At 49.2% G+C, this 18122-nt stretch overlaps 1 protein-coding gene across 1 annotated transcript; it reads left to right on the forward strand.

Annotated features, from left to right (window-relative positions):
• The first annotated feature begins 2518 nt into the window (after nucleotides 1-2518).
• LBH (LBH regulator of Wnt signaling pathway) lies at nucleotides 2519-14857 on the forward strand. Its single transcript, XM_086745551.1, has 3 exons — nucleotides 2519-2708; nucleotides 3511-3613; nucleotides 12310-14857. Exons 1-3 carry the CDS (start codon nucleotides 2683-2685, stop codon nucleotides 12511-12513), a joined length of 333 nt encoding a protein of 110 aa, XP_086601677.1. The 5' UTR covers nucleotides 2519-2682; the 3' UTR covers nucleotides 12514-14857.
• Nucleotides 14858-18122: the final 3265 nt, after the last annotated feature.

The following is an 18122-nucleotide window of genomic DNA, read 5'->3' on the forward strand; positions in this document are numbered from 1 at the left end:
CCGATGGGAACTGGCCAGGGCCAAGGCCGATGTTCTCACCAAGTCGCTGGGAAGTAATCTGTGCCCTCAGCATGTACACGTCCGAGGATTTTTGTTTGTTTTGTTTGTTTTTTTTCCCTCCCCAAAAAAAGGCTGTTATCTAGGTGGAACCATAAAACTATCTGCCGTGACAGCTGCGATGGCAAAGCGGCCATCCAGAGGACACGGGTGAAGGGTTCATCCAAGCTGCTTTTCCTCAGCAGTGGCTGCAGGAGCAGTGGAGGGCGGATGGGGGGGAGCCCCAGTCCTGTCCCTAGGTCTCCTTTGGGAGCTCAGGTGTATCAAAGATTAGATATTTAAAGCAACATGCTTTCCAAGGAGGGGAAAACCTTGGATCTCCAGCCTTGCTGAGTGTAGGAGGGCATTTGGAGAGACAACTTGGTGTGCGTGGTGCAGGAGGGACTTGGGGGCATGTGGATTTTTTGTCAGCTTTTATCCTGTACTGTCAAGACCAGGAAATCCATAGCAAGCATGTGTATGTCTGAGGGAGACAGGCAGGCTTGTTTCTGATGAAACATCCCAGGGAACTGAGCTATGGCCCCATCTCGCATTCCATGTTTCAGCTGGACGCAGTGGGAGATGAGGGCACTCGGGGTGGGCTGTAAAGTTAACTCAAGAGACCTCATAATATGGACTGAAGCGGAGTGGTCTCCCAGCCCCTGTGTGTACTAGCAGGCACCAACTTAGACTGTTCAGCTTCAAAAAAGTCTCTTAAAACTGAAGTCTTTGTGTTCTTTTAGGGCAGAAATTACCAAAGCCAGTAAGCATGAGCACGTGTGTCCCAGGATACGCAGCAGGGAGAGGGGATCCCACCAGCCAGGCAAGCGAAATGCAGGGGAGCAGTTTCCCCCGCGCTTTGGAGACTTGGTTGCCTTCTTACTCCTCTCCCTGGCTCCAAACCTCCCCGTGGGGAGGCTCATCAGGGGCAAAGGGGGCCGCGTGCACCGAGTCTGCTCTGCTGCCGTCCTCCTGTTAAGGCTGCAGAAGGTTACCAGTAAGGTTACCGGTAGCCCTTTGCAGCGAACTCACCCGCACCCACCCGAATTTCCACGCGTCTGCAGGGGCTAGATCAGCTCCTTGTGATTCATTTTAATCTGGCACAAAGCAGCAGCTTGCTGAAGCCTGATGTAAAACACCCACATACGCTTCCATTATATAATATGAATCTAAGAAGATTAAATATCCGGTCTGAGGAAACACATGCACGTATGTATGTACACATTGATACGCAGTCTGGGGGTTGGCTGAGTGCAGCCGAGAGCAAAGCTTCCCTTCAGAAACATGGAACTCACACTCGTTAGCCCTTAAGCACCAGCGTAAATAATGCGTACATGCTTGTGCATAGACAAGTACATGAAGCGCTGCAACAGCTGCGTGCTCTGCGTTTGGAGGTGCAGCACGGTAACGGTAAGAAAAGTTCGTAGTTACATCCTTGCTTACCCAGTTTACTGGCAAAGTTTGAGCAGCAGCGTGGAGCAACGGGTGGAACAAACCCAGTCCCTGCACTAAACCTTACCTGCCAGTGTGCGGCAAGATACTGCACACCAAGTGAGAAAAGAGAGGGGAGAGCAGTCCCCAAAACTACTGAGCATCTCTCAGCAGCCTTGGTGGGCCTGGCCCGTCCCATGACCAAGGGCAGTGGCCTGCAGGCCCCTTCCTTAGGAAGCTCGATGCACACAGGCAGGACTTCAGCTGGGTTCAGGGTTGCCCAGGCCTTTCACCCAAAGATGCGTTTGTCCTTCCCACAGTTTCATGTCAGGAGAGGAAGGCAGGAAACGCGCTTCACCTACAGCTGCCCACGGTGCTGGCACTGCCCGGGCAGCACACGGCTTCGGCTCCTTCTCCCCCCCGTTATTGATTCACACTGGTTTGCTGAATACAGCTCGGCCTGCTGAAGCTCTCTCCCGCTTTTTACTCCAGGTAGAGGTGCCGGGCACAGAAGGTGCTCAGAAGAGCAGGGCTGGGCGGCTGCTGCCGCTTCTCCGGGCTCTCAACGTGAGCCGAGCGCCGCCCCCGCACGGCTGCTGCAGCGGCCCAGCTCACGTCCGGGCTTAGATTAGACCCCAGGCGTAGCCCCCGGCCTGCCCCTCCTGCAGTCATCCCCACGACGGGGAGGTCGCCTCCCGCAGGTGAAACGCAGCCCCAGTCCGAGCCCGGGCGATGCTCGGTGCAGAACCCGGCTGGCAGCCAGCAGCAGGTCCGAGGGGGCGCACCCCAGCCCAGCCCGCACACCCGGGGTAAGAAAATAGCGGGTCCGCCGCCGCGGGCGGGGCGAGCGCCGGGCCACGCAACCCGCACCGCCTCCACCCGTCCAAGCGGCGCGCGCCGAAGCCATTCATGAAAATGCTGACGTCAAGCGAGGGGGCGGGGTCGCAGGGCGGGCCCCGCCCCCCGGGGCCATTTAAGGCGTGGCGGCGGCAGCGGCTGGGTTCAGACGGGAGGGGTCGGCGGCAGCGGTGGTGGCAGCGGTGGTGGCAGCGGGGGCGGCAGCGGGGGCAGGTAGTTGCGGGCGGCGGAGCGTAGCGCATCGTCCCGCAGCGTTCGCTGAACCGCTCCGCTCGTGGGGCAGCGCCGTCCGCCTGGGTGCCCCTCCCGCCACCCCCCCAACCCCCGAGGGCGCGGGGCAGCCGCCGTCGGGACTTCATGTCTGTGCTGTGTCCCCTGCCCTGGTGAGTGGGCGCTTCACGCGCGTGGGGGGCGGGGGGTGGCTGGTGGCGTGGCGGCCCACGGGCGCGAGGAGGCGGATCTACTCCAGCCAGCTGCTGCCGTGACCGTGGGGGGCTTTGGAACGGAGCCCACGCGTGTCTGCGGGGCTGCAGCCCCTCCACCTCCACTGCCGCTGCGGCGGAGCAGGGCGGCGTGAAGCCCCGGGACGCGATTTTTCCGAAAGCGAGGGAGAAGAGGCTGGGGTGGCGGTGTGAGCCGAGCCGTAGCGGGACGGCCCGCGGCAGGGGAGCTGCGAGCGGTGAGGATTCACTTTCCCGGGCTGGAAATGCCATTACGGCTGAAAAAGCCGACCTGGAGTTGGCGCCGTGAGCTCCGCTGATGTGGAAGTCCCCGGGGTTGTAAAATAAGTCAGCAGGAGCTAAAGCACGCCGGCTTAAAAAAAAAAAAAAAAAAAACACAAAAAAAAAACCCCCCCAAAAAAAACCAAAACCCCCAGCGCTTGCACTTATTTGCTGTGTTTTTTTTCCTCCCCTCCTTGGGGGGCCGCGCTGAAGGGAGTGGGGTCGGGCTGTCCGAACCTCCCTTCCGCCGTGATTTTGGGGTCTCCTCCTGGCGAGGAGATCGGGGAGTTGAGGCCGGTTCGCCCGCTCTTTGCATCCCCTTCCGAGAGAGGGCAGGAAGGAAGGAAGGCACCAGAAATAGACTGCCGGCAGCCTCCCCTGCCTGCTCTTCATTCCCGATGAATGTCTTGCTCAACCCTTCTTGAGCCCCTCAGATGATTTGAGTGCTGTCCTTTGTTTCTAGCCCTGATTATCTGAGATCAGCTGAGATGACTGAAGTGATGATGAACACCCCAGCAATGGATGAGATCGGGCTAAGCCCCCGCAAGGACGGCCTGTCGTATCAGGTAAAGTGCTCTGCTGGCTGCTCAGGCAGTAATCCCCTATGGAATTGCCTAGGCTGGACTGGAAACTGGAGTCTAACGTACCTTTCCGTAGCCTGACCTAATGGCAGGTCTCACTGTAGTGAGAAGTAGTCAACAGACTGGAATGCTTGCTTGGCAGGAGCCTGTTGTCTAAAATATCACTTGGTATTGGACCAGATTGGCAAAGCACTTGGCTGTTTCTGAAGCGGTCAAGCCCTTGCTCATTCAGCCTTCACAGGGACTCAGTGGGAGATGGGAATGTGGGTTAAAGGCTGATTCACACCACTCACTGGGCTGAGAGGGCTCTGGCATCCCTTTGTAAGGTGGCATAGAAATGATCTGCTTAAAGCAGGAGGGAGGTGTTTATGTGGCACTTAAAGTTTTCTATTTATTTCTTGGCTTTCTTGGTTAACAATCAGATTCAGTGAGGCTAGGGACAGCCTAAACAAGGCTTGAAATGTCACTGGAGATACCAGTACCTGAAGGCATGAGCTGCACTTATTCTGAAAGTGGTGAACAATGTAATTATCTGTTAACCTCTAGATCAATGACTGGGGTGAAGAGGTGGTCTTAGAGACTAGCTTGAGCCTTAATCCTTTAGTCTTGATATCCCTTTCATTTTCTAGCTTATAGTTAATCAAAGGGCGAGTTGTGCATCTCAGCCTGCTGGATCCATGTTTTCCTACTCTTCCAGGAGGCTTGTTGATGAGATTTAACACAGGCACCGAGTGCATGCAGATGACTGGCATCTGGTCTGCGCATTGGGTGACTCTTAATGACAGACCCTGATGCAGGGTTCTTCCTTTGCAGATGTTGCCCAGCCTGCAGAGAAGCAGTTACTCTAAGTGTGCATTCAAACGAGGTGTGCTGTTGTATGCTTGCATATTTACATCTGAAAAATGAGCTACGAGGCAGTAACCGTGCACTGAAGCATGAAATCAACTGAACTTTGGGCCACAGCTGAGGCCTCCAGCAGAAGCCGAAGGTGTGGGGAGGAAAAGGGATGCATTGCTTCTTTTCGTCAGAATTCTGGATCTGGATAGTAGGAGTTGTTTGGTTTATTGCCTGTATGTGGAAATAGCTGTGCTGTGTGCTTCAGTGCTTGAGTTATTGGAAAGCATATGGCCTCTCTTTCCTCTCCTATAGAGGCAGTGTACGGCTGCGAGAGTGGTTATAAACCTGAAGCAATCAAACTGGCCTGCATGGGATGTTCAGTTGTCTTCATGGGTCACCATATGAAGAGGTTTAACCCAGTCATGTTGAAATTTTCCTATAAGATGCAGAATCTAGGTGCCCTGCTTGTTCTAATGATTCCTTCAGCAAGGTTTTTTTTTCCCCCAAGTGCTAATGACCTTGATAAGTCTGCTTGGGCCAACTGGGGAACAGGCCTGTTCAGTTTTGAGTGGATCGTCTGAACCCGAAGGTGTGTGAGTCATAAACGCTGACGACTCATATCTATGCAGGGCTTATGCATCCTGCATCTCTCTTCTCTAGTGGTGTAGTCATCCACAACTTCTTTCAGATGCCTCCAGGAGCTGGGAAGTGCCTGCTGGTACTTTGCTTGTTGTAAGCCAAACTGATGGCAGAAAGGGGTTGAGGTGTTGAAATGGAAGACCCAGACGGGGCACTAGTGGTGTGGGGGTTGTGTATGAGGTTTGCCTCTAAATCAGGTTAGTGTAAAGAGGATTAGGGGGCAGGCTCCAGCCTTCCTGCTCTGACTGCTAGGCTGGGAATGTCATGGTGTACATTGGGGTAAGCTGAAAGCATCCTTAAAGGGTTGAAAACTCAAGTTACAACAGCAAGGACAAATCTGATGCAAATCATACTGTGGACTTTTTTGTTCTACCTCAGACTTTGGCACCTTATGCTTCATCTTGTTGATGAAGAGAGTTTAGTACATGGAAAATTGTAAGCTGGTCTGAGGGCTGTAGTGCAATAATTTATAACCAGACAGGGCTAATGGAGTGTGACTGCACCTACATGGAGGCTTGTTATTCTAAGCTGTGATATCTTCCTCCACTCATCTGTGGAGCTGGGCACTCAATGTGAGTGTAATGGCCCTTGGCTGGCTATGAGAGGAAAAAAAAGTGGAGGCAGAACTAAAGGCTTGCCTCTCCCAGTTTCAAAAGTTTCTCTTGTTCTGGTAGTAAAACTTGCATTTATTTTACTGCAGAGATGACATCAAAATGAGGTTCAAAATGTCTCCCTTTTGGCTGTGTAGGGTAGGGACTGCCTGAGAGCTGGTCCACAGGAACCTGGCCATGACCCTGGGGGCCGTTTCTGTTGCCCCATGCAGACATGAAACTGCCTGGACCACAGGAGATGGTACAGCAGCTTTGCTGGAACTGAAAAGCACGTCAGCATCTGCTGCAGACAGACTTGTCCAACCAACAGTGCTATTTCTCTAAGTATTTTTGCCTTTACTTGGAAGTAAACTGAGGAAACAAACTGATACAGAGTATAAACTTCAGCAATCTGATTCCTCTGTCCCATGGAGTTCACTGAACTTCAGGGCTCCTGCCTGTCTCGCTGGTTATGGAGGGAACTTGGCTTGTTGACTTTTTCCTCCTGCCTCCTCTGCCCATGCCCTGGGATGTCTGTCTGGACATCGGCTGAAGGTGTGTGCCTCCCTAGTGAAGCTTGCTGGCCATCACTGCTTTTTATGCGATGATGTGCAAACTCAGACTGCAGCAGTCATATCAGTGATAACTGAGTTGATCACTGTGATAGTTGGCTTAGTAACTTGTACGGTTTCACTTGCAAAATGTGCTTTCTCAGCGTAGAAGTGCATTTTCCCAGTTAACAGGGAAAATACTTGTAAGCTAATGTGCTAATTTCAGAGCCTTTCTATGTAAAGCAGTTTTATTACTGTATTTGTGATGTAGAGCTGCTCTCTGAGCCCCTTGAAGATGGTTCAGCCAGCAAATTTAAAGGGTCTGAGCAGAAGTGAGTGGTGAAATCGGGGTGTGAGTCTCAGAGCAGGGCAGCATAGACAAAACAGAAGATGCAGCTGAAGAGGTGATGTCATGCTGGGTCTTGTGCCTGCAGTGAAGAGCTATTTCTGGATCTTTAATAGATGTCCCATAATTCCCATGGGACTTACTAAACAAAAAATTCATTGAAATGCAGCTGATGGCTCAAGATGCCCCTGCTACAAACAGATGTGCCCGTGGAGGGTTTCATGTGCTTCCTGCCTGGCAGTCTCTGAAAAGCCAGGCGTTTTTTTCACTGCCAGTCAGAGCTAATGTACCATTTGCTGTTTTCCAGCCCCTAGATATACCTGTTCTTCAAAAAGCCTCATCAGCACTCTGCCAGCTTGTCCTCTGATGCCATCTCACAGCAGCATGAACGATGTTACTGAAACTGAGGCTGAATTAATCATTTTGTGGAGCTATTGTCAAAACGGTACCTTGATCTGAATCCTGCCTTGCTTCTTGGAAGTGGAGTGGGGTCTGAGCACAACTGAAAATGTGTTGATGCCTGAAGTGTTTGTTTTGAGCAAATGCTCTGTCCCAAGTTGAGTGTGCTACTTCACTACAGACTAGCTCACTGGTCCTGCAGGACCTTAGACTTCCTTTTAGGAGATTGACATGTGGAGGCTGATCTTGCCTCATGTCATCAGCTGGGGTTTGGTTGTCATGGGGAGCTTGAGCTCTTTAAGTCATGATCGCATCATGCTGGGATCTGTCTAGGTTAATCACAGCCACAGCTAGTTGTGAATCATGTCTGACTGAATCTAGGTAAGTAGGCTTAATGTTCCATGCAGTGTCTATGGCGAAAGCTTTGGGTTGTCTGTTGTGTTGGGGAAATAACTTTGGGTTGGTGCAACACCTCTTCACCGGCACCAGTGAAGCACTGACTTCCTCGGGGAGCTGTGACGCGTGGTGCTGGGGTGTTTGGGCTGCATCTGCTGCATCTCCCCATCTGAACTTGGGGACCAATATGTTACTGACCCAGGGGCTGATGGCAAAGGCTGGAAACTGAGATTCCCCTGATTGTCTTGTTTGCTTGTAAGGTGCTTCATGTCTTTGCAGCCTTGATTTGTGCAGGGGCGAAGCGTCTTAAGATTAGCCTGAAAAAAGATGGTAATAGCAAGCAGGTTTAGGATAACTTGTCACATAGCACATCCGATGCATGGTTGCTAGATAAGACGAGTAGGCTGAGACAATGTGTATTCTAGGCTCTGAGACCTTAAATGAAGGCAGAAGCAGGATATGGGGTAAACAGAGACAAAACTCATTATGTTTGCAGCTCTGCTGTGCAAAAAAATTTGTTCCACTGAAATGCAAACTGAAGACGGCAGGTAATTGGAACATCTCAGTGCATGTTTTTTTCCTCTGCACTTGATGCCTTATTACTTTGATGGAAAACTGTTATGATGTATGAAGTTTCCCAGCCACAGTCCCCCAAGATAGGGCAACATCTGTGACTGGGGAGTTGTTGTAGTTGGTTGTCCTGAGTCACAGGCTGCTGTGTGCATACTAGATGGAGCTCAGTCTTGAGTCATGATTAGTGTATGAGTAAATGTATATATTAGTACTGCTTATAGCTGAAAAATTCCTCTGAAGAGGACATTGAGAAATGATTTAAATACTTCCTGAAATGAGATTGCCATGCTTCTCAATGGCAGTAAAGTTTTATTTCAAAAACTTAAATGCTCATTTGGGATTTGGAATATTGACTTGATACTGCTGAAGAGGCATAAAACTCAGCTTTTTTTAGTACTGGGAGAATGAGTGATTTGTGTACATCAGGAGTGTATCCTGTACCTGAAGTGGTAGGCCTCTCAGTGCAGCCTTTCCAGTCTTGTATACTATTACAATGAAGCAAAGCTTTTCCCCAAAAGAATAACTTAATTTGGAAATATCTCATTACCTTAGTCTCCCTGTAATAAAATTGAAATAGTTCTCAGCTGCATGGGAGGAGAGACAAGCATTTTAACTATGGGTGTTGGTATGGAGTACACATGTGGAAGTTGTTTTAAATTTCCAAGTGTCACTTGGATTATGGTACCTCTGAGCTAATCCTCTTAATTGTCTGACATTTCTCCTGCTTTTGGTGTTTCTCCATCCCTGTGAGTGCTGAGAGGGTATGAGACTTCCCAGGGCGACGAAAACTTTCCATTCTTGTTGCCAAGACTTCATTCAAGGATAGTAGAGCTAGATCATCTGAAACAGAGGCAAACATGATCTTTCTAAAATCACTTCAAGCTCTAATTTCAAGTTCTGCTTTAGACTGCCCTTTTCTAGCTGTAAGGCAAGAGTTCGGTTGACTTCTGTGTGATCTGGATCAGTCCCAGAGGAGAGCAGTGCCGAGACATAATCCGGAGAGGCCTGTGAAAACTAGCCTTGCTGTGGGCAAGAAGCTGTGTTAAGTAGCATAAGAAGCAATGTACATGTCCTCTGTGGACATTAAAGGTGTGGGATGTGTCTCTCCATGGGCCAGAAGTTGGGGCTCAGCTATGGAAAGGTGAGGGGCTCTGCAGAAGCAGTTGCAGCCCCTTGTGTTGCAAGTGAGGGGGAGGAAGATACCTTTGAATTGCTGCTAAACTTCTTTTGAGTAGCCTTCACAACCAGTTAGTGGTTGTCATTTGTCCTCTATCAAGTGACCAGGTCAGCCAGAAGAAGGCATCTGCTTTAGCTGTGTGCAAGGTGGCTTTCTCTGATAAATGAGGGAGAGAAGGTAACCCCTTGCTGCTGTACTCTCCGGGTGCTGGGGAGATGCAAAGTCTTCTTCCCACACGCCTGAGCTGAGTAACACGAGCAGAGGGGCTTGTAGGCAGGTTCTGCTAGAGAAGCTGTCCTTGCTGCTGTACAAAAGGTTGCAGAGCTCGCAGGTCAGAGCGGAGCTGCTGTAGTCCCTGTGGGGACCTTGCTACAAGTTTTACTTGTTTTTTCTTCCCTTTATTGACATCTGGAGTGGGACCAGATGAGGTATATGGGACCAACAAATGCAGTATGGCACTGCTGGCATGGGACATCAAAGCTCCTGCTTGCTTATCTTTTTATAAAGAGCCTGGTAACGCAGCTTATTTTGGAGTGAGTGGGGAGGCTGGTTGGGGTAACTTTTCCACTGACTCCCCTAGATGTGCAAACGGAGTCTTAATCTGAAACCTTTTTTTTTTCCTTTGGTCCCTGTGCCTGGCCTGCCGTGTCACCCTGCTCCTCACATGTGAGGAAATCTGCCTTTGTGTATTTTCCATTGACTGTCCACACCCCTTGAAACTGCAGTTGCAACATTTCACTTCATGCTGCCTTGATGATTAAAAAGCATGACTTAGTGGAAAAAATCCTGACCTTCTTGGGTTCGGCCTGTCCTGCAGCTGTTTGAGATAAGATTGTGCTAGGGTTTTTTTATTAAAAAAGCTGCGCACCACATTTTGGGGATATTTGTTTGTAAGGAAATGACTACTACTTAGTTTCTGGAAAAAAAATCTGGCAGGCTATTTTGAAAGAAATTGCTCCAATTTGACCTAATGTGCTTAAAATGATAGCAGCCAAAGGTTAGTTTAATTATTATACTGCTATTTTTGTTGCACAGGAGGCTATTTTAATGATATTATCAGCTTATGTAACCTCCTGAACCACACTTCTTTTTCCATTGCAACCTTCTAAACCATGTAATGTCAAGGGTACTTTTTTCCTATCCCAAGTTTAGATAACGAGTTGATGCTTAAGAGCCACTGACTGTACTTCCAGTAATGCACTGCGTGTCTGAAGCTGCCTTTGTTTGGCCAAGCAGAAACCACAAAGCTCTCAGAAGCAGTTACTGTCTCATTTGTGCTGGGGGTGACTGACAGCAAGCAGGTCATACTGCAGTGTCCATGTTAATGTGGCTGTGTTCAAAGACCATGCTCCTGTGCTGCGCTTGAAAAGCAAATGGATGGTGGTGGGTGCCATAGTGGGAGCTGGGCTCCTGCACCACTGTCCCCAGTACCAGGTGGCTGTCTGCAAAGAGCCTTTCTGTTTTGCGTTACCTTTCTATGGAGTTTCTTGCCTGAGCACCCTCTGCCAAAGCTACCTTGCCTAACTTTGCATTAAGTAGCAACCTGGTGGCTTTCTTGGGTTGGTAACCTGCTTGCCACAAAGCTTTGAATGTGAGGGGGAAGTGTGGCTGAGCAGTAGAAGACTGAGGCTGAATATTGATGAGGAGGTGATGGTGTAGTTAATAGTTGCTATGCTGAAGAACAAGTTGATAAGATGATGTTTCACTTTGGGCTAGGACTTCTGAAGGTGGTGGGTACCTGCATGATTGGCATGAGGAGTATGATGCTTTATGGTTAAAGCTCAGGGCTCCTGGATGGGGAATCTGCTTTTATCACTGGAACCACAAAGATTGAAGCAGATCAGATCTTGCTCTCAAACTGAGAGGCACTCGGGAGCAGTGTGCCTGTCTGAGGCTGGCAGTGCTGTTCCCTGCAAGGATGCTGTGACAGATAGCTTGAATGCAGCTGGTGTTCAAAGTACAGTGCCCGACTCCTCACCTCATCTACAACCTTGAGGGGAAAATGCATTTTATGCATGTCTTTGGGGTGTTTAAATGCAACTGTAATGTGAAATGGGCACTCTGATAAAATTGTTTGAAATAAACAGGTGGCAATTGTTTAATTTTTGGTTACTAACTGGTTCTTGTCACCCAGCAGTTATCTTCTAGATGAGCCAGGATTTGAAGCTGTTCTCCTAGTAGAGCATCCCTGTAAAGTAACAGCAGCCTTTTCAGTTCATACTGCAACTCAGTCATGCAAACCTCCCACTAATGCTGGGCTGCAGTGGCAGTTTTTCCTGTACCTGTGTCTTGCCTTGGTTCCTAGTAGGATCAAAGCGTGTGTCTCAGTGACACTGCCAGCAACTATGGGCCCTGGTGCTGCTGCAGAGCATGAGCTTGTGCACCTGTGTGGCAAGCTGTGGGTGGGAGGGAAGGGTAAGGTGCTGCTCTGTGTATCTTGAGGCGCTGGAGATACGGGGGGTCCCTGTATGCCTTGCACCATGGTGTACATAATTGTGGACTATGCCAGAGGCACCTACTGCCCTAAGAAACACGGTCCAGTGTCCAACACTTCCACAAAATGAGTGTCCTCCTGCTGAGTTTGACTGCTGATGTATGGTAGCTGTAGCCTGCGGAACACTGAAAAAATTATCTCTAAAAATGCAGCTGAACTCTTTTGTTCTGGTGCTGTGGCCCTGGAGTGATACGAGATGCCAGCCCTTGCTGCGAGGGTCTGGACTGCTCTAGTGCTGGGTTGCCAGGTGCCTCCTCTCCATTCTCATGGCAAAGCCTGGAGCGCAGGCCTGTTCTCCTGTGCAGCTTGGCCAGCAGCAGGAAATGAGATCTCAGATTCTCTGGTCGAGATAGCTCAGCATGCAAACTCATGGGCATTAATGTGAAAGCAGTGGTGGTGGGGGGGTGAGGCATTTGGATAGATATCCAAAAGGGCAGATGCCTGTTTGCTAAGTAGTATCCAGGCAAGCATGTTGCTTTGGAAGCCTCTCGAGCAGCCTTAATCTCCAGTACTCAGAGATTAGAGGAGCTTATTTACAAGTTCAAGAGTCTTCCTATCACTTGGTTGTTTACTCTATGTCCAGACTAGTCTGCCCTGAAGACCCGAGTGTCTTGAGAGTTGGGTTTTTGGCTCAGACTGGACACAGCGCCTCTCACAGACTGTTTCTTGGCTCTTTCAGATCTTCCCCGATCCCTCAGACTTCGACCGTTACTGTAAGCTGAAGGACCGCCTGCCCTCCATTGTGGTAGAGCCAACGGAGGGCGATGTGGAGAGTGGTGAGCTGAGATGGCCGCCCGAAGAGTTCCTTGTGCAGGAGGAGGAGGAGGAGGAAGAAGAGGAGGAAAACTGTGAAGACTCAAAGAAGGACAACAAGGAGCAATAAATGGTATCTGAGGAAAGGCAAGGGACTGCACCCTTCTGAAGGAAGAACCACACTTCTCTTGAAAGTCTTTTTAAAAAAAGACAAGTTCAATTTTGCACCTGCGAGATCTTAGTTTTTTTGTATTCTCTGTATTGAGAACTGAAGCCCTCGGTGTCACCAGACCTCCTGAGGAAGGAAGGAAGTAACGCAGAGAAATGTTTGCTGTTCTTGAGATCACTATCTGTATTTTTCCGAGGCGGAGGCAGCAGTGAAATTCCAAGCACATGGCAGAGGGTGACCATGCGAGGACCGCTGGAGGGGGGAGCTTGGGGAGGGGGAGGAAAGTCAAGTTGGAGGCGGCAGTGTTTGGCCAGGAGCTGCCCGCCACTAAAAGTGCAAGAACAGAGCTGTCATCTCTCAGATTTGCCTTTCTTGCAGCTTCCACTTTGTGTGTTGGGGGGTGGAAGGGTGTCCGTAGCAAAGCATGGCTAAATACTCTACTGACGAGGGGCCTGTAGCTCTCCCCAGTTCGGCACCTCTTAGGGTAATGTGAGCGTCCGTAGGAGTAGTTGGGTTTCTTGCTCTTGCTGTTGAGCCTGCTTTCCAGCCACTTTTCCCAAAGCTGTTTCCCCCCCAACTCTGTTTGCCTTTAGACTCTTCAATGCTGAACAGCTGTATTTGCAGGATAATGTTAGGCTGCTGCTTGTCATCTCTACTGCGAGACCATAGTTTATCGTGCAGGTGGTAGCGTGAAGTAGTGTGCATTGGATGCAACGACGCTTCTGTCTGCAGCAACACAGAAGGTCATGTAGGTTTGAACACCTCAGATTTCTCTCCTGTTTGCTGAGGCTGCTGTGGTTGGTCTTGTCTTGTACAGCACCCAAAGCCGGAGGGTGGGAATTATGCCTCCTTACCTTGCCTGGTGTCCTTGAGGCTGTAGGGCTTCATGTCTCCAACTTGCTGGTCGATGGGCTTGTTGGGGCTGGGGTGGGGGATCTCTTCCAGCTTTGTGCTGCAGGGCTTCCTCAGAACCTTGGCAGCGTAGGACAGGCTGGTAGGGATGTGTGTGGTGGGCAGTACTGCCAAAGCTGGAGTAATCCAAAGATGAAACACCAGATCTAGTGTGGATCACCAGCAGGAGAGGGGGAGGGTTTACAGGAGGGCTCTGTTGGGAGACACTTAGCCTGGGTGTCCTGGGACAAGATGTTTCTCCTTCATAGGAAGGATGAAACATTCATGGGTATTTAATGAAGTGCAGACTGGCTTGTGAAGTCTGTGGTTGTGGCCTCTTCACTATATCCTGCTCCAAGAAGTCATCTCTCTTCAGCTGAGGAGGAGGCCAGTCTGCTGCCAGACAGGGTAACCCGCTGCTTTCCTGGAATGGGATGATCTCGCAGCTTTGGGGACCAGCTTGGGAGCCAGTTGGTCTTGGGATAGGATGAGAACAGTTACCACCTAAACAAAATCTGGGGTCGTGGAAGAGAAAAAGAAATGTCAAGGCCTTAACCAAACTTTCATAATAATCCCAATGCCACCCCCCTTTGCTTATAACTGGTTCCATTTTTAAAATCTATTTGGACATGTGTGTATTTGTATTTTAATACCTCATGAGTAGTTAAATGCTGGTGGGGGTTGGGAACTGCTTTTAACATATTGGCAGGATTGTTTTAGTCTTGTCTTGCTTGTGTTTTAAACTTAATGGCAATAATTTATCAGCTCTGCATAACTGTTTCAGACAAATAGGAATTTGGAGATGAGTTAGCACAAAGCAGGAGAAATTCAGTGTTCCTACACTGCAGCTGGTCTCTGGTCCAGAAATGCAGACCTGGTTAAAGTGCTCCCTGCCCGTCTTGGTGGATGGCTAATCACCGAACGATCATGATGTGGCGATACCATTTTCTCTAGCGATGGATTCAGCTGTTGTATCTGTAACACTTGTTCTAGTCTTGCTGTCTTACTGGAATGAGCTTGTACACCTGCATACCAGCCAGTTGTCTTATTTCTAAGTGTTACTCTCTATTGGTCTCTACCGTCTGTACCACCAAGTCAAAGCTGTATATCAAAGATATTACCATGTGGGCAGCAGTGAGATGGCAATCCTTGGACTTCAGACCTGCTGTCTGCCCTAAAGACTTGCATATTTCTGTTTGTATCCTTTTTTTTTGAAGTATTGTGTATATTTCTATTTGTTGTTGAACGTATCTAAAGAACAAAGCACTCCAGTAAAACTCCTCCTGTTGTATGATATACATTCTATATTTCTGTAATTCTTTTTTGAGCCTCAGGGAGAAGCTAGCATTTTTTTCAAACTACATTTTTGTCACTGTGACAGTTGTAAATAAAGTTTGAAAATGCTTTCCAAACATACTGGCTTTGTTCTTACTGCCAAAGTGGATTGGGTTGGTCAACCTTCCAGATAATGGACAGTCTGTGTGTTTCAGGCCTGAGGTGTGCTGACTTGCAAAGCTAATGCAAACATCAGTTGAGGCTGTTCTGTGAACCTGGAGACACTTCTTTCATGCATGTGGCTGACCTCAGAGCATGCCCTATGGGATTGTAAGCCTAAATCAACTTGAGTGAGGGGTAGCATCTTTGCTTTCCATCTTTCTATAGTTGCTTATTACTGTGTGAGAGGCTGCAGCAGAGTATGCTCCAACTTACGTGGTCCTTAAAAATCTGTATTTATACCTACAGTTACTTATCTATAATCTTTGTCTAACCCCTTACCTAACCTTACAGAGCATGAGGTCACAGAGTGGAGGCTATTCTTAGCACTAATACAGTACCTGTGTGTGGTCCCTGTGCGTGTGCTAACCCTATGCTGAGCAACAAGCATGGAGATAAGTCTTGCTGTGCTGTTATGGTCTCAGCTGAGCTACCTGAGGGTTGTTTGCTTTGGCTGGTTTGGGTCTAGAGGTCAGCTCTTCTTGAGTAGTCAGTTGTGCCTTGCCACACACTGATGGTTCTGTGCTACAGCTTGTAGTGCTGTCAGAGCAAGATGTGGAGGAAACTCCACTTCTGAGTGGAATTCTGAACTTGTTTGGTACCAACATGATATCCTGGGTGTAGAAGTCTGACCATGCCAGGATTCAGTAGTTCAAATCGTGTACTTAATGAGATTAGATTTTCCACTAAAACCAGGTGATAAGAAGCAAATGTCCTGGAATACCCCTGTCTTTTGGATACAGGGAGAGAAGTTCCTGTGATTTGGCAAGTAACAGACTCTAATCTTACCTATGCAAACAAGCTGGGCCTGAAGCTAGAGTGTTATGTTTACATGAGACTGGTTTAAATATGCTAACTAATGACCCTCAGATTTAATGCTTGAACTGAGGGCAGGCTCAACATGAGTCTCAGTTCAAAGATAAATTGTATTGTGTTCAGCCCTTGTGGATGTTTTCTGCCATAGAAACATAATGCCATGTTGAAGCTTACCTCTCCTCTTCTTCAATCCACCTCTAGCTAAGGTGCCTTGATTTCTTCCCCTCCTTAGGCATGGACTTACTTTCCTTGTATAAGCTGCTGCAGCATTTCCAGGATGAAGTAACTGAAGATGCTTAGTCCTGCCCCAGAATGTTTCCAAGTAAAATACAGCACTGGTTAGGGGAAACTGCAAACGAATTGAACTTGTCTGCTACTTCCATGTGCTTCACACAAACAGGTTTTTCAGGCTCATGTCAGAATGAAGCCACTCACTTTGCCTGATGCATCATGCTATTTTGGGGCCGGACTAGAAGGGCTGGGCTCTGAGTGAGGCTCATGCTGCCTGGAGGTCTGCCTTGTATCAGTGCAGAGCAATTGCTGGCGACAGAGCAATAGCGGGAAGAGGGCTTTTTTAATGGTCCTTGGCTTCAGCTGTTATGGTCAAACTGGAACTGGCATCACCAAATGAAAATGGGCTTGCTCCTGAATGGGTGACCCTGAGTCATCCCAAGAACTTCGTGGGTAGCATAAGGACCATTCTTTGTACATAGAGCAACATTATTTCTTCTGGATCTCATAGAGACTTGAGGCATTTGTCCTCCTCAAAGCTTTGCCCTGTAGTTGTAACTAGTGACACAGCAAGCTGTGCACTGCTACCCTGCGTAGTTCAGCCTGTGTTCACTCTCCCAGGTATGTGGTTTGTTGTTTGTGGGGTGTATCCATTTCTGTTCAGCTTCATCAAAGCACGCAGTCACTTGAAACACACTTCAGTGATGAACTTCTTGCATCTGGCTTTGCCTATGTTTGGGTGTAGCTCAGTGAAATAGTTGCTCTGCAGGAATGCAGAGATAATTCACCATCAGTGCTGCATGTGGGCAGCAGCCATCCCCTGGGCACAGGTCCACTTAGTGCACCTCAAAGTCCTGGGCTGGTGTGAAGGCATGTGGGGCATCTCCTGAGCTGCCACTTTGCCTGGGGCCTGCCAGAGGCCAGCAGCGTCGACAGCACAGTAGCATCAGCTTTTCAGCCACTCTGGTTGAAAAGGTGTCTCTTTTCCACAGCTGTCAGCCACCTTCAGAAAGGGCTGTGCAAGCCTGGCTGGAAAGCTAAAGTAAGCGCAAACTGGTCATAGCAAAAATTAAAGCTTGTGAGTGGTTTTTTTAGGAGGGGGAGGGAAGAGGTTTCAGGCCCAACACCTTGCAGGGGGGAACAGAGTTCAGAGAAACCTGCTTTGCCCAGGAAATGACTGGGACTGGTGGTAGAGCTGTGTGTGAACGTGGTGATGGGCAGAGCTGGAGAAAATGAGAGCTGCTGTGAAGCGAGGGAGGGCACTGTGGGTGGCTGCTAACTAGTGGCAGAAAGGGGAGGAGGATGGGGATGGGGTTGTAAGGTGCGAGAGCGGGGGGCTGTGCTGCTGAAGGTCCTTTCTGGCTCCATGGTTTCACATCTGCAGGGCTGGACATGCAGCCAGGATGTACCCTGGGGTGCCGGTCCCCCTCTGCAGCTCCTAACGTTCGCTCAGTGGAAGGTCACCTGGAGAAAGGGGTGAGTTGGGCTCAGCTTTGTCATGCTGCACCAACAGCCATGGCACGAATGAAAAGCCTGGGGTAGCTGCTTGTAATACCCTGGTGCATTTTAGGTGCCAGAACTGGAAACGAACCAGCTAGGGAAGAGCTTGAGAGCCTGAAAATTTCTTCAAGTGCAAGCCATAAACCTTGCTGGTAAAACACCATCAACAGAAATTAGTTTGATGAGATTGGAGCACTGGTAAATCCAGTGATGGGGCTCTGGTACCACCCCAGGAGACATGGGTCATCACTAGAGCAGCTGGAAAGCCCTGGGAGATGAACTGGTCTTCACCGCGTAGGACGGAGCACCAGCCTTTATCCTCTGGTCCCACCTTCCCCATAATGGCTCTAAAAGGGGAAGAGCCAGCTGAAGGCAAGAGAAGTATCTGTTGTTGTTGTTTCAAATCAGACTTTATCCTGCCAATGAAGAGCTTTTTCCCCCCAACCCAAGTTATTAACCCTGTGAGAGCTGTTTTGTGCTTTTTCCACGTTAAAACAAAAAAACCTGGCCCCATACTGGGTGTCAGAGACCTGTACTTTGCCCATCAAAGAGAGCAAGGGCATGGCAAGAATATAGGAGACAGCAGTGGCTGGTGGGCCAAGCAAGCAGTGCCTAGAAGGGTGAACCTCTGCCCATCG

Source organism: Chlamydotis macqueenii, chromosome 3 (genome assembly GCF_036417535.1).
Source record: "Chlamydotis macqueenii isolate bChlMac1 chromosome 3, bChlMac1.mat, whole genome shotgun sequence".
NCBI classification, from domain to species: Eukaryota; Metazoa; Chordata; class Aves; order Otidiformes; family Otididae; genus Chlamydotis; species Chlamydotis macqueenii.